We start from the raw sequence: 16,608 nt of genomic DNA, 5'->3' as shown, positions 1-16,608 counted from the left end.
GTTCACTGCCAAAGAAGGCCTAAGGCGTCGGCCGATAAGGCAGGTAATGTCACTGCAGTACATGCCAATCAATAAGGTTGGGCCCCCATGTGGTACTGAATCACCACTACATGTTGCGCCAGGCCAGTCTATGTTAGTTGCAGGTGGGACCTCTCCACCTGACCCTAACCACTCATAAGTAGTCCTCGCACCAACTTATCAGCTTCAAGCCCACCTCTCTCTTAGGGCCCCATTCATCAAAGGCGCCCTTTGATCTCACGCTGGGTTTAGGGCAGGTTAGGCAATCCGTATAGGGGCCATAATGGTCATGAAGGGCACACCCGCCCATCAATGTTCCCTGGGCCCTCTTCAACTTGCCAGAGGCCCCTTTCAGTCTAGTCATCTGCCAGCTCAGTTGTCGTTGCCCAGGGATCCACCCTGGTTCGTCTCCCGGGGCCAAGAGTGGTGTCTGAGGTACTTTACAGCCTGCCAGAGGGTAGTCAGTCGAGTAGAGGATGGAACACAAGCCTCCGCCTCCATGGTGGCAGTCGAGGGCCTTGCTGCTTCAGTCTTTATGTGGGGCACCAAGGCAAAAGGTGGGCACACTCGAGAACCTCAAGAGGCGCTTGCGGGCCTCGCGATGTCCCATATGCGGGCTGCACCAATATTATTGGGGCCTCTAAGGGCGTGAAAGGCGCGTCTGCCCGGCAGTATTCCCAGCCCCTCAACTAACCAGGGGTCCCTTTACGTTCTTGGGTCGGTATTTACCCAGGGGCGGCTCACAGGCGTCTCTGGGTGTAGGGAGAATCTAGCCTGTATCCTGCCCAGGAGACTTAGAGAAGATGGTACGTGAGGCATGGGCCTTTGCCGGCTCCATTGTTTCAGTTGGATGCCCCGCTGCCACAGTCCGTGTGGGGCACCAAAGCACAGAGCAGCACAATCTCCAGCAGGTCTGATCCCCCGAAGCCCGCCAATGTTGATGAGCCGTGGGTAAGGGCCCTTGCCACACTCCCGTTCCAGGCTCCAGAGTCACTAGGGCTAACCCACCATGCAAGGTCACAGCTGTGCATGCAACGCTAGGCATCACCGAAAATAGCAGGTGGAGTCATTAGATGGATCAGCGGTTTCACTGCAGCCTCACACCATGCATGTCTCGGTGGAGGGTCACGGATGACGGATCAGTTACCAGATTTACAGGGGATTAGGCTGGTGGGGAACGGAAGCTGCTCTAAGAAGTGGCCATCTCTGTCGGCAGTTGGCCACGCCCCAGGTTACTCATTAGGAAAAGATTCTCATTTCAATACAAATAAAAAATATATATTTCTATGATAGAGAACTAGGATTTCACTGGAGTAGCTTTTCCTTCACCAATATGGGACATTTACTACCTTGCGAAAACTGAAGAGAATACTAACCACGCCTTATAACCCTGGGCGAGACAGAAAGTTATAAAAAGATAAAGTAATTGGACACAATGTTAAGCTGCATTTAACCAAAACCGTTTAGCAGAGAAACTTAACTCACTTAAACGTTTGTTCTGGAGTCAGAATCCAGGAAATAATACCCAACAAATGTGTGAACTGATCTGCTGGAAACAGGTCTGAACATGTCAGTAACAGTTATATTTTTTTTAACTGCTGCAGTTGCTGCCTTACTTTGGGAACGAGTCCCAGATCCTCTTGAAAAAGACGGATTTGATTTCTGAAAGAATTCTAGAGAAAACCACCTAATGAGGTAGGGACCGTTCAGATGCTCCCATTCTTATATGTATGGTGCAATAAAAATCAATTTCATTTATTCTGTCGGGACAGTATGCCAGAGGCATCAGGAGGGTTTTGAACCAGAATGTTGATGAGGTCAGAGAGGGATGTTAAATGTGAAATATCTAACAACTAAGTCAAATGTGAAATTTCTCACCAAGACAGAGAAGGATATTAGTGACTTGACATCACTGATCATGGAATTGGTGGCCTTGACCTCTGACCTGACCTCTGACCTGCCTTTGGTCAGGAGCTCGCTCCCCCATGACCACAGCACCACCTAGCTGTGCCCGGGTCCTTGACCCCGCCCACGCTGCTGTTTCCTGGCCACATCACACCATGCTTCCAGTCCTCACCGAGGAACACCAACGGACCCTTCTCCTGCCGGGCCTGCAACTTCACCTGCGACAGAACGAGGACACCTACAAAGACTGGAACAAACCACCTCCACTGCATACTCAACACCGCTCCGCACGCAAGCACGCCATCGAGCTCTGGGACCTGCTCGACACCACCGCCCCAGACGTAGCCTTCCTGACTGAAACCTGGTGGAATGACTCCTCGGCGCCCGACATTGCAGTAGCCATCCCGGACGGCTACAAGATCATCCGAAGGGATCGCACTAATGGAATCGGAGGAGGAATAGCCATCGCCCACAAATCCACCCTCAAAGTCTACACCCACACGGACAACACCCTCAAGACCGCCGAATACCTACACTTCCGAATCCACACCGACCCAAACACCACTCTCAGAGGAACGCTCATCTACAGACCCCCCAAACCACGAGCACCATTCAGCGAATCCATCGCCGACCTCACCAGCACCCACGCACTCACTTCAACAGACTACATCCTCCTCGGGGACCTAAACTTCCACCTGGAGAACAACAACGACATCAACTCCACAACTCTGATCGATAACCTCACCAACCTCGGCCTCAGACAACTCGTCAACACACCCACCCACATCGCCGGCCACACACTTGATCCCATCTTCTCCTCAAGCGCCCACGTCACCTTCAACCACACCACCGAACTCCACTGGATCGACCACCACTGTATCCACTTCACTTTCAAGAAACATACCGAGCACCACTGCACCCAACAACCCCCCGCTGATGCTGGAGCAAAGTTACTGAAGACCAGCTTACCTACACCCTCGTCCAGAACCCACCCTCCGACCCCACCGACCCAGACACCGCCGCCCACAACCTCAGACTGTGGATCAACGATTGCGCCAACACCCTCGCGCCATTCAAGAAATCCACCAACAACCAAGCCAGAAAAAAAGCCACCTGGTTCACCGACGAGCTCCTAACCTCGAATCGCGACTGCCGGAAACAAAAAAAAAATGGCTCCTCAAACGCACACCTGACATCCTCACAGCCCACAAGGACGGCACCCGCAGTTATCACCAACTCATCAGACAAGCCAAACGATCCCACTTCAAAGACCGCCTGGGCAACAACGCACACGATAGCAAAGAGCTCTTCAGCATTGTGAAAGAACTCTCCAACCCCAGCGCCAATGTCAACGACATTCCACCATCCCAAGAACTCTGCGACGCGCTGTCCACCTTTTTCCATCGTAAGATCACCGACATCCACGACAGCTTCAACGCCACGCCAGACCCCACCCCCGAAAGCTCCACCTGTGCAAACCGCCTGACCCCCTGGACCAACGTCATTGACACAGAGACACGCAAGATCATGAACTCCATCCACTCAGGATCTCCGTCAGACCCATGTCCCCACCACGTATAAAATAAAGCCGACTATACCATCGCCCCCCAACTACGGAAGGTCATCAACATCTCCTTCGAAACAGCGACATTCCCGGAAAGTTGGAAGCACGCCGAAATCCGCGCCCTCCTCAAGAAGCCCAAAGCAGACCCCAACGACCAAAAATTTCCGACCGATCTCCCTACTCCCCTTCCTGGCGAAGGTCATTGAAAAAATAGTCAACACACAACTAACCCGCCACCTCGAAGACAACGACATCCTGGACCCCCCCCAGTCCGGCTTCAGACGAAACCACAGCACTGAGACCGCCCTTTTCGCCGCCACAGACTACATCAGATGCCAAATGGACAACGGTGAAACATCAGCCCTCATCCTCCTGGACCTATCTGCCGCCTTCGACACAGTCTGCCACCGCACACTGAAAACACGCCTCCACGAAACCGGAATTCAAGGAAAAGCCCTCGACTGGATCATCTAATTTTTCTCCGGCAGAACCCAGAGTCCGCCTCCCCCAATCCGTTCCCTAGCCACCGACATCATCTGCGGCATCCCCCAAGGCTCATCCCTCAGCCCAACGCTGTTCAACATCTACATGGTCCCCCTCGCACAAGTGGCCCGACAACACAACCTCAACATTCTCTCTTACGCCGACGACACCCAGCTCATCCTCTCCCTCACCAATGACCCGCGCACTGCCAAAACCAACCTCCACAAGGGGAATGAAATCCATCGCCGAATGGATGAGAAGCAGCCGTCTGAAACTGAACTCGGACAAGACGGAGGTACTCATCCTCGGACCCACCCCCTCCGCCTGGGACGACTCCTGGTGCCCTACCTCACTAGGAACCCCACCGACACCGACCGACCACGCACGCAACCTGGGCTTCGTCCTCGACTCCTCCCTCGCCATGTCTAAACAGGTCAACGCAGTTTCCGCCTCCTGCTACAACACACTCTGCATGCTCCGTAGGATCTACAAATGGACCCCGACAGAAACAAGAAGAACAGTGACACAGGCCCTCGTCAGCAGCAGGCTTGACTACGGCAACGCACTCTACACAGGCATCCCAGCAAAAGACCTACGACACCTCCAACGCATCCAAAACGCCTCCGCCCGGCTGATCCTCGACGTACCCCGCCGCAGCCACATCTCCCATCACCTGAGAAACCTTTACCGGCTCCCCGTGGACAAGAGGATCACTTTCAAGCTTCTTACCCACGCTCACAAGGCACTCCACGACACCGGAACAGCCTACCTGAACGATAGACTCAGCTTCCACACCCCCACTCGGCAGCTCCGCTCTGCAAACATCGCCCTCGCTCCCCGCATCCAACGAAAGACCTCCGGCGGCAGATTCTTCTCATACATCGCCGCCAAGACGTGGAACACCCTCCCTACCAACCTGCGACAGACCCAACAGACCCAAGACCCTCACCTTCAGAAGACTCCTCAAGTCCTGGCTCTTCGATCAGTAACAGCAGCACCCCCCCCCCCCCCCCCGAGCGCTTTATAAATGCTATGATTGATTGATTGTATTTGACAGTAATTACAACACCACTGCATGTGCATGGAATCCCATAAGGAGGAGGGAGACCAGTAATTCTGCAAAAAAATCGAGATTCAAGCAACCATCAAATGAGCATTCGATAATTTGAAAGCCATTTTCCCAGGAAGGTCCCCACCAGATGGGGCTAATAATTTATCAGGAGGAACTGCTTTTAGTCCTCTTTGAGGTGAAATGTAGGTGAGTGCCCTACATCCAGCTTCTAAAGAGTCCTCTCAGGCCCAGTGGATGGACAACAGAAGAAGGGAACACCATCTCATGGTTGTTCATAAAATACAATACGATGTTAAGAACGAGTAAGGGATATGGTTATGAAGGGCGCTTAATCTTTATACAAAACAGCGTAAGACTTAAAAAATGGAAATAATCTGAAACTTGCTGACTAAACAATCAGAAATAACCACATCTAACTCAAGTTTCCTAGTTACCAATTCAAGCTTAGCAAGCTATTTATTTACAAAGCCGAAGATTCACATCCCACTAAAACAAGTTTAAGGTATTACAACCCCCATCAACACAGTGTCTTGCAGTAGAAACATTTAGAATCAGAGCTATTCTGGCCAAAGGTAGCTGCTACATACGGGTCTCCATGGATCCAAATGAATTCTTGTGTTAACCAAGTCAGACACAATAAAGCACATCATCCAACCTACAAGAGAATAGATTGATGTCCTTCACATAAGACTGGTCACAAAACCTTAGCCACCTACTATTGTATTGTGCTCCAGTAAAAGCTCTCAAGGCAGAGACACACTATCACATAAAAAGGGCCAAATAGCCAAAAGGTTAGAATCTCAGGCACCATGTGGACAAGCTGACCTAAGGCAAGCATGCAGTGGTTGGCCAGTCTGCTGTTTGAGGGTTCCAATAAAAAAGGCACCTCTGGCATTATATGGATCATGTCCGAGAAAAATACCAGCTATGCCGCCGAGACTCGACCATGGTCATGCAGCAATCGGATTAAGTGTCTCACATACATATAAAGGGTCAACTCTAATCAGACCAGGAGGATTCTATCCTCAAGGGGCAGAGCATCTCTCCACATCTAGAACACGTGCAGTTGGGTCTAGTACACCATTATCTCCACCTATATCATTCCAATATCTGAATAGACAGGAGAGAGCAGTTGTTTAGCTTAGCTTCAACTGGTGAGAAGAGTAAGTCACTCTCAGTGACTGTTTGCTTGGGTGGGAAACAATGAGGTTAAATGGACTGCTGAGAGGAAAATTCCTGTCTGCGTTTGTTTCTCATGTTCTATGATGAATGGATTGCCTTGGGATTGAGAATAGTTTACCAAATCGCTTACCCAGGTTGTGTCCATGACAATTCAAATGGACATCAAAGCAAATTAAATAGAGTAAAATACAGCGAAAGAAGAAAAATATAGGTGGAGGGGCCAGGGCGGTGGGGGGTTGTTAATAAGCTCCATTTTAGAAGCAATTAGAAAAATGTTGTATTGATATTAAAACATCAGTTCCACAAAACATGCAACAAATCATGTTAATTTCAATAACTATAAATTTTATAGCATTTCAACAGGGTGGGCAATGGACATTATCGCATTCATGTTTACCAACATTGCGACAACGTTATCAGTGTGAGTACACCCCTCACAAGCACATGCTTGAGGCTCAAACACACTTCATGCCCCACTTTAGTGGGACACGATCTCCTTCTTTTCTAACACCCCCAAGTAATTTACAAGACAAACACAGACAAATGGCAACTTTTGAAACACCCTGTAATCAGGTAAACCCAACTCCTGGAAGGAAATCTTTCTGGGTAACACAGACTTATATTAAGGAATCTCAAGTCTTGTGAACCATATTTGGGGATGGTTGAAATCTCAAATTTAACAAAAGAAACAGTTTACTGCAAGTCATGCCTGGCCTGATAGAGGAATTAAGATGCCCAGTACTATGAACAGCTTCCCAAAATTACAGTTTTAAAACGTCATTATGTTAATCACATACTCAAATGCCTACCTCCAAGATGGCATTTTCAACAATGAAAAATCATTATGAGCTGAAACTGGAAGGAATACCTGAGGGAAAGAAGTTCTCAATGGCAACCAGCAGCTGAGAGCAAGGATACCTGCCAATTTCTGATGAGTTGTCAAAGCAGTATAAAGAGCTAGGGCGCCACCCTGTGGAAAAAAAATAATTTGTTAGACAATTCTGCCCCCTCTTGTTCGCCATGCACCTATGAAACGTGTGTCCTTTCATTGTATGAAAGCATTGGGGCGAACAGAGTAGTGCAGGCTGTGTGACTGAAAACAAGCTTACTTACTTTTGGAAACAATTTTCTAATGGGTACTCCAACTGCAGATTCCTCGCCTCTTGAAAATTCTTCCAGGTGCCAGATAGGATAGGAAAAGTTTCTCCATCTCTACCCAGACGGTAGGAGGCACCGGCTCCTTTGGACACTAAGCGTCCAACCCCAAAAAGTGCCCCACACTGTTCTAGCAATGTCAGTTTCTCATTCACTTTTTCCACTCCGCTGAAGCAGTAGGACGAGAATGACATCAGATAAGATACACCGTACAAAAAACAGAATCTTGGAAACTTAATATGGTAGCCCATAAGCATGCATCAAACTTGGAGGCAGGAGGGATGGGTGAGGACTCTGCAGGTCTACTAGAAATATTGTTATCTTCTGATGGATACTTCAGCCTGCAGATTAATCACCTCTTGAATAGATTCCAAAGTAATACACACCAAAGGAATTGAAGGTTTTGAAGGATTGTTGTATCAGGAAGCACAATAGTGCACATCGGATGAAATGCCCATCTCTCCTCCCTCCGAATGACCAAGTGGCCACCCTGCAGAGGTCACCTATAGGAAGTCCCCTAGCCAAAACAGACACTGAGGACTTGGCTCTTATGGTGTGTGCTCTGATGCTCTCATGGTTTTCTATGGGTCATGGCATAATAGATTGTAATGTACAAAATAATCATCACAGATAAGGTTATCTTCTGTACTGCTTTTCTGAAGCCCACAAAACCTATGACGAGCTAGTCACCAATAGGGCGGTCTTTCGAGTAGTCCACATAAAAGTTCACAGCTCTTTTGGAGCCAGGCTGCGCAGCCTCTCTGTCTCCTCTGTAGCATGAGGTGGGGGAAAAGGAGGATGGAAAAGTGAAAGGGGTCATCACTTTCAGGGGAAAAGTAGTTCTGATTCCGAGAACCAACCTGTCATGATGAAAAGTGGTAAGGAGTGGCTTTAAACTCAGTGGTTGCAACTTACTCACATGCCTGGCCTAAACAATGCCAAATAGAAAAAACGCCTTAATGATTAAAAGCCTGAGGTAACGACTGTGAAGCAGCTCAAATGGCACTCTCATCAAAAAAGTAAAAACCAGGTTTACATCACACTGTAGCATCACAAAAGGAGTGTGAGGAAACCTATTAGCCATACATTTGAATACACGTAAATAACGGGTGACTTGTAAAGGAACAGAGGCAAAGGAAAGGTGCAAGTAGATACTCCTTCACCACACCCACGTCAAAGGCTTCCATGGTTAAAAGCATGAAACGAAGATTGTCTGACAGTTACCTTTCAAGGAGTTAATCTGGTGATTTGCGCACCAAGCAATATCCCTTTGCCATCTCCCAGGGTGAACAGATTTCATGGAGGAACGACAGGCAGATAAGAGCACATCCAGCTCAATCTCTGAACATGAATGATGAAGATTCGGATAAATGGCCTGTCCCTCCGATTGGGAGAGAAGATCCACTCAGAGATCAAGACTAAGTGAGGGACATAAGGAGAGGTGTAGACTAGCTGCATGCTACACCCTTCTCAGCCAATTCGGGGTTCTCCTCCACACCCCATTTGGCAAGCTCTGCTTCAGTGTCCCCAGAGACAACAAAGGATTCCACAGGATTGCCCTCGTTTTGAAACCACTGCCGGCAGAGGCACCACTAGAGAACCCTCATATGCCAGCAGGTGTACGTGACCAGGAGGATGCAAGAAACTAGCAGACCCAAAATGCGAATGTAAATGTAAATGTAGTTGACCTTATATAGCGCACAGCTACCCGCAGTGGGTGTCCCGGCGCTTGCTTAGGGAACACGTCCTGATATTCCCCTGTGTGATAGCCCCAGCGGGTATCCACAAGGTGAAAGTCAGGCATCCCGCCGCGAGGGGCCGTTGTGGAGATTAAGCAAGCTATTGCCCAGAGTCGCAGAGTGTGAACCCGTGAGTCGAGAAGGCACCGGAGCGAGAATTATCGAGTCCGTGGAATTTTTAGCCCAAGACCCGCCGAGGCGGGGAATTGAACCCTGGTCCAGGATCGATCTCAGCTTCCGGGTCTGCCGCCTCTAACCCCTGAGCCACACTTCTCCACAAGAAGAACACATAGGAATGGAATCTAAGCGCACTTCTAGAAGCACAGGAGCAATACATTATTTTCCTGCTTCTTCTGTGCAGATGGAAAGGCTCTGCCTAAGGCTTTATCTAGAATTGCCCCCAGAAACAAGACATGCAGAGAGGGCCTCAGGTCAGATTTGGGCACACTGATTGAAAATTCCGGGTAGAGCTGCAAGGATGTTGTCTACTGCAGGTGTGACTGTCCCATGTCCAGTCTCCTGGACTTCAGAAGTCCATCATCGAGGCAGGGAAAAATGGGAACCCTCGACCTACTGAGATGAGGTGCCACCACTGCCATCACCTTTGCAATGACTGGTGGCACCAATGTCAGGCCAAATGGAATAAACGCAAATCGATAGTGAGTCGTACCCACCAAAAACCGCAAGTACTTCCTGTGAGATCTGTATATGGAAATATGTATGCATAGTGACACCATCCAGTCTCCGACCTCGAGCACCAAAAAACCAGAGCAAAGGACAGCATCACGGACATCTCCTAGCGTAGGAAGATGTTCAAGATCCTGTAGGACTTCAATCACAATGTTCACTTTAGTTTCAACAGTATTTAAGGGCAACTCCATGCTCCAGGATGAAAAGAGTCCAGATAGGTTTAGGAAATCTAACTCACAAGGGATATATCTATGCCACTAGCTTCAGCAAGGGCTCTTGAATGTCTTCCTTCCCAGAGTGTGTACTAAACAGTTCGTAGAGAGTATAGAATTATCGGAACTGCGCTTCTGGACATACGTAACACCGGCAGAGGTAGAGATGGCTCAGATGCTGGGACTGACACCAAGAGGCCACAGTACATCTGAATATATCCAACATGCTGTTGAGATAAAGCAAAAAATGTCGAGTCTGGCTGCTGGAAAGTCTGGTTTTGGAGTAGAACAGGAGCAAAGGGTGGTAGCACAGCGGGCTCTGATGGCATCAGAGGTGCCGGCTCCTGAGAGGGGATAGCCTCGACCAGCTCTGGCTACAAATAAGAGTCCGAGAGTGGTTTGGATGACTTGCGTATCGTGTTTGCCCCAGTGCCTTTTCTCCTTATGCTTTCCACTCTGACAACGCCAGTGACATACAGCAGGGATTGGACCTTTGCCTCGCTCTACTTTTCTTGCCCCAGCCATAAAGGTCTTACCCACCTGCTCTTTAATGGTCTTTGCGTTCATGCTCTAGCATGATTCCCAACATTTAGATTGATGGTCAGAGCTCAGGCACCACAAACAGATGTGGGGGGGGGGGGGTCAGTGATCGACATATGCCGTTCACATTTGCAAAAGGGTTTGAACCATGACCTCTTTAGAGGGGACATATTGCACATTTGACAGAACTATCTTTTTGTGGTGAATCGAGCCCTGGAATTGCATAGAAGGGAACGGACTCTGGTAAGACAATGAGACTGCTTTACGGGGTTGGCGATGCCACAGGCATGTCACTCACAGAGTTGAACAAAGCTGGTGCCACTACTATCTGGGTAGAGCTTTGCAAAAAAGCCTGCCACCTGGAAGAGTGTTCAAGAGGGGAGGAATCTGTAGACAGAAGTATCCATTAGAAAAGGGTATTATTTGCTTTAATATTTTGAAAGGGAAAACATGAAAATATGCATTAACACTGTTAATATTTGTTACTGATATACAGTTTCCTACTACAAATATAAGAATAACATCATTTAGTTTCTGCATCTTGGCAGGACCCACAGCCTCGCCTGCCCTTGTGTATACTAAACAGCTGGGTAGCAACTAGGAAGGCTGCCAAAAAAGGCTGCCAAAGTGAACTAGAAGGGCAGTACTTGCTGGAAAGCAATAACAACCGACAACACACAGGTTAAACTAGATGAATAATGATACTGAACTCGTAAAAAACAGACATGAGTTGTTGTAGTAGCACATGTGCCAGGACATCAATCAGCAAGTACTCTTTCCAGGTTCCTCCTCCAATACAAATTAAATACATGTGCGGGGACACTGGCTGAAAATTTGCAATATGCATCTATACGAGACAGAACAGACAACCCAGAAATATCCTTTACCATGTTAATTCATGATCCAAATCTGATATCAGAAATGTTAAAAACAAATACCCTACAATCCAATATATTCGGTAAAAGAATTTCCATTAACTGCCTCTGGTGGCCACAAACACATTGCAGATACCTTTGATCTTTTATTCCAAACATAAACACTGTCCATGAGTATACCCTCGGCCACGAAGGCAGGTACACAGGAAAAAAAGAGAGTTAATCACGATACACAGAAACACGGAGGAGCACACTCACTCCTAGCACCAGGCACTAAATCACAGAACGTGTGATACGGGCAGCCCTGAACAAAACATGTAAACTAATATTAAGATCTCACCTTTTCTGTAGAATCAAATCCTTTTTTAAACACTTCTACACCACTCTCTAACGTTTTTCTCATCACTACTCACATCCTGATTGTCAGCAGCTTCACTCTTCCTTGAAAATAACTGGGGCAGAGCCAGTTTTCACCACCCTATTTCCTCTCACTACAACTACAGTCATACCACTACTTCATTACCAATTAATCAGCTTAATTCAAGAACATCAACTAAAAGAAATGCTACCCTTGGTAAAGTGCCTCAGGTCTGACAAAGTTCCTGAGAACCCTGGCCATTTGCCATTTCACCAAAACGTACGGACCCCAGAAACACAATGTAACAATTAAAAAATACGCCTAATAAGAAAACAAGTTACTTACCTGTAACTGTGGTTCTCCAGTATTGGTAACTTTCATAGATTCCCATGCTTTTTTATCATTCCCCGTCTTCAGAATGGGAGTCTCGGTAACAAATTAACATAGCAGGAGGTACAAAAGAGAAAGAAAAAGGCCTAGGCCTCATTCCCTTTTGTAGCATATCCACCTCTTTTTGTAAAATAGACCAAACTAAGCATCAGCCAATCAGAAGAGCCTAACCCCATAGAACCCTCCTGAAGGAACCTCAGAGCTTCAGATTTTCGAAGCCATTGTGTAACAGTCACCATATCTGCTGAAGGCTGAGCTTTCCTCCGGGAGGTGGGTAGGCGCATGGGAATCTATGAAAGTTACCAATACTGGGGAACCACAGTTACAGATAAGTAACTTGTTTTCTTGCCCCAGTATTGGAACTTTCATAGATTCCCATGCTTTTGTATCAGAGTAGCAAGCAGTCAGCCATAAGCACATTTTGTGGCATACTTAAACATTGCAATAGTCATCATTACATGAAAACCAAAACGTGCAGAATAAAAGGAAGGTGGGATAGAAAGGAAAGCTCACGAATTAGTGGAAGAGGTTCCTCAGGACCGCCTGGCCCACAGCCGTATCTTCCTGTTGCAAGGAATCCAAGCAGTAATGCTTTGTAAAGGTGTGCACACTGCTCCAAGTCGCAGCTCTGCAAATGTCTTTGATGTGCACTCCCGTGAAGAGACCTGTTGAAGAAGCCACCGATCTTGTGGAATGTGCTCTAACCCTGCTGGTCAGCGGCTTACCCGCTGTATTATGGCAATGTAGAATGGCACTTGGAATCCACCTTGCAATACCCTGCTTCGAAAGAGGGAGGCCCTTATGAGGAACACCAAAAGCAATAAATAATTGGAAGGATTTACGGAATCCTTTGGTGCGATCCAAGTAAAATTTCAAGCACCGTTGTACATCCAGAGAATGTAGCGACCTCTCCGCTGGTGTAGTAGGGTGAGGAAAGAAAGCTTTAAGAATAACTGGTTCATTCAAGTGGAAGTCCGAGGGCACCTTGGGTATGAACTTTGGATTAGTTCGTAAGATTACTGTATTTCTTTTGAATTGGAGAAACGGCTCTTGGATTGTGAACGCCTGCAACTCCCCAATGCGTCTTGCTGATGTGAGGGCAAGAAGGAGAGCCAATTTCCAAGAAAGGAATGTCATGTCTGATCGATGTATTGGTTCAAAGGGGCCCTTCATGTGCTGTGTGAGGACCAAATCCAATCGCCACGTAGGAGGCGGAGGCCTCACCGGGGGATAGACACGGAACAATCCTTTGAGAAATAGTTTAATTATTCTGGAAGACCAAAGAGAAGGTCCAGACGCGGACCGTCTATACCTAGAAATCGCTGCCAAATGAATTTTTATGGATGAATGGGTCAGCCCCGACTTAGCCAAGGACAAGAGATAAGGCAGAATTTGATGAGGTTGTGAAGAGAAAGGGTCAACATCCTCTTTCCTGAACCAAATGCAAAATCTCTTCCATTTGAGACGGTCAGTTTTGTTTGTGGAAGGGGCTCTAGCCTGGGAGATAACTTCTTTTATTTCATTTGAGATGGGAAGGTTCATAAATTCTCGCTGTTCAGGAGCCATGCTGTCAGGTGCAAGGACACTGGATCCGGATGCCAAACCTGCCCCTTCGGACATTGTGAGAAGGTCTGGAATGGTTCGCAAGGGAAGAGGAGAAACCAGCGACAACAGGTGGAGTTCCGTGAACCAGAACTGTCTCGCTCAAGCAGGGGCTATCAAGATCATCTTGCATGGCTCTACCTTGATCTTCCTGATAAACCTCGGGATCAGTGGGATGGGGGGAAAGGCGTAGACAAATGTCCCTGACCAGGCTATCGAAAGCGCATTACCCAATGACCCTGGTGGTGAAGTCTGCTTGCATAAGACCGCATTTCTTGTTGGTCGGTGTGGCAAATAGGTCTATCGCAGGCTTGCCCCACTGTTGGAAGACCTCGTCCAGAACTTGTTGGTTCAGTTCCCACTCGTGACTGACTGAGGATGACCTGTTTAGTCTGTCGGCATTTTCGTTTAAGATCCCTGGCAGGTGTTCCGCCTGCAGCGAAATCACATGAAGGATCGCCCATTCCCAGATTTCTTGAGCTTCCGAAGACAACGGGAGAGACCTAGTTCCCCCTTCCTTGTTCACGTAATGCATGGGCGTGGTGTTGTCCGTCCAGATGAGAACTTCTGAACTTCTTAGGGGAGGGAGAAAAGCTTGAAGAGCCAGTTTGATCGCCCTGAGCTCCAAGAGATTGATGTGGAGCTAACGGTTCTGAGGAGACCAATGTCCACTGACATGCAGGTCCTGCAGCACTGCTCCCCAACCGTCCAATGACGCATCCGTTGTCACAACCTCAGGAGATGGGTCGCTTACGAAGGATAGACCTTGGGACAAGTTCTCTTGCTTTGTCCACCACACGGCAGCTTTTTTCATTGCTGAGGTGATGGTCACCTTGTCGTCGAACGACCTGTGAATCTGTTTCCATTGGATGTCCAGTTGCTCTTGAAGAGGACGCATCCTCAATCTGCATTGTGGAATTAGAGGAATGCATGAAGAAATTACCCCCAGAAGGGATTTGTAACGGCGTACTGAAATGCACCTTCTTCGTAAGTCTAGCGCCATGGTCTGCAGTTTTCCCTGCCTCTCCAAGGTTGGCAAAGCCTTCTTGAGATTAGAGTCCAAGATGGCCCCCAGGAAGCGAGCTGTCCTGGATGGAACCAGAGATGACTTCTCCTTGTTCAGAGTGAGACCCAAATTCTGCAAAAGGTTTGTAAATGCTTTTACCGCTTCCCTTGCAGCCTCCCTGGACGGAGCCTTCAGCAACCAATCGTCCAGGTAAGGGAAGATCTGAAAGTGATTCTTCCAAAGAAATGCAGCTACTGGTGCCAGCACCTTTGTGAAGATTCTCGGAGCTGAGCGAAGTCCAAAGGGTAAAACCCTGAATTGAAAGTGGCTCTTGGCTACTGTAAATCGTAGAAACCTTCTATGTGCTGGGTGAATCGGCACATGAAAGTACGCATCTTTGAGATCGAGCGTGGCCATGAAATCCCCCGGATTGATGAGACGTAGAATGTCTTGCAGAGAGATCATCCGGAAAGACAGGGAGATTAGATAGGTGTTGAGCTCCCTGAGGTCTAAAATGGGGCGCCATTTCTCTAGCGTTTTCCTTACCAAGAAGAACCTGGAATAGAATCCCTCTCCTCTTTGGGCGGAGGGGACCGGCTCTATAGCACCCTTCAGGAGCATTTGATGAACTTCAAGCCGCAGAAGACGCAGATGTTTTGATGGAATGGCAGCAGGGGCTTGGATGGTGGGATTTGTGTGAATTCCAAAGTATGGCCCTTTCGAATGATGTTTAGCACCCAACGGTCTGATGTTATCTTGGACCAATTCTGAAGGTATTGTGACACCCTGCCTCCTACTGATGATCCTGCGGAGGTGGGCACAGTAGGAAGAGCCAGGAGGCCGCTATTGTCTCTTGGACGTATCACGTCCTTGGCGAGCCTGCTTCCCTCTGTTATTAGGACTTGAGTAATTCGAGGACTGGCCCTACCTTTGCTGATAAGGTTGGCGGTACTGTTGCGAACCTGAGCCATATGATGAATACCTTTGCTGCTGATAAGAGCCTCTGTAGGTGGTGCTTTTTCCTCTGGAACCTCTAAAAGGAGCTTTACGGTACTGAAGCGTACCCAGAGACTTAGCGGTCTCAGTATCCTTTTTAATGTCTTGGAGAGTGTCATCTATCAATTTTCCAAATAATGCCTCTTCATCAAAAGGTAGATCCAGGATCTTATTCTTGATTTCGGGTATAAGCCAGGTCGCCTTAAGCCATCCCTGGCGACGAAGGACCGCAGCCCCAGCCAAAGAACGAAAAGCCGTCGTGGCAATGTCCATGGCACAGTCAATGATTTCCATTGGCGTTGCCTCCCCTTCTTGCAAAACCTTTTTTGCTTCTGTCTTTGACTCTGGAGGAAGGTGATCCAAGTACGGCGAAACATCACACCATAGTTGGTGATCATATCTTCCCAATATCGCCAAGGCATTTGCTGCCCGCACCAGAAGACTTGCCATTGAAGAGAACCTCTTCCCGGCGTTGTCTAACCTCCTGCCATCTATCTGGAGGAGTTGTCAAAGGAGCTGAGGGGTTGCGCGACTTCCTTTGTGCCGCTTGAGAAATAACCGAGTCCGGTCTTGGGTGTCCCGTCAAAGACACCGAACCATCCTCCGGTGCTTTGTATTTTTTGTCGAGGCGCTGTAGTTCAGGGACCACCGTCGCTGGATTTTTCATTGCTTTCAGGCCTTCATCCCAAAGATGCTGGACAATAGGGATAGATCTTGTTGTCTTTTTATAAGGTTCTTTAAAATCATATAAGAAACATTCGGTGGCAACCAAAGGCATTGATAGTTTGAATCGGTCAGCCGCTCTCTCCATTAGCTTATGA

The 16,608-nt window shown here is 48.0% G+C and overlaps 1 protein-coding gene across 1 annotated transcript in view; it reads right to left on the bottom strand.

The window, feature by feature from the left end:
• The window catches only part of LYPLA1 (lysophospholipase 1), a 375,654-nt gene that overhangs the window by 22,871 nt on the left and 336,175 nt on the right, over positions 1-16,608 (bottom strand). Inside the window, exon 7 of the mRNA XM_086965753.1 lies at positions 7,093-7,194. Coding sequence (XP_086821879.1) covers positions 7,093-7,194 — 102 coding nt within the window. The remainder of the gene's footprint in view (positions 1-7,092; positions 7,195-16,608) is intronic.

Source organism: Lissotriton vulgaris, chromosome 4_1 (assembly GCF_964263255.1).
Source record: "Lissotriton vulgaris chromosome 4_1, aLisVul1.2, whole genome shotgun sequence".
Classification (NCBI taxonomy): domain Eukaryota; kingdom Metazoa; phylum Chordata; class Amphibia; order Caudata; family Salamandridae; genus Lissotriton; species Lissotriton vulgaris.
The sequence above is the reverse complement of the archived record's forward strand: the minus strand, read 5'-3'. Positions and strand labels throughout refer to the sequence as shown.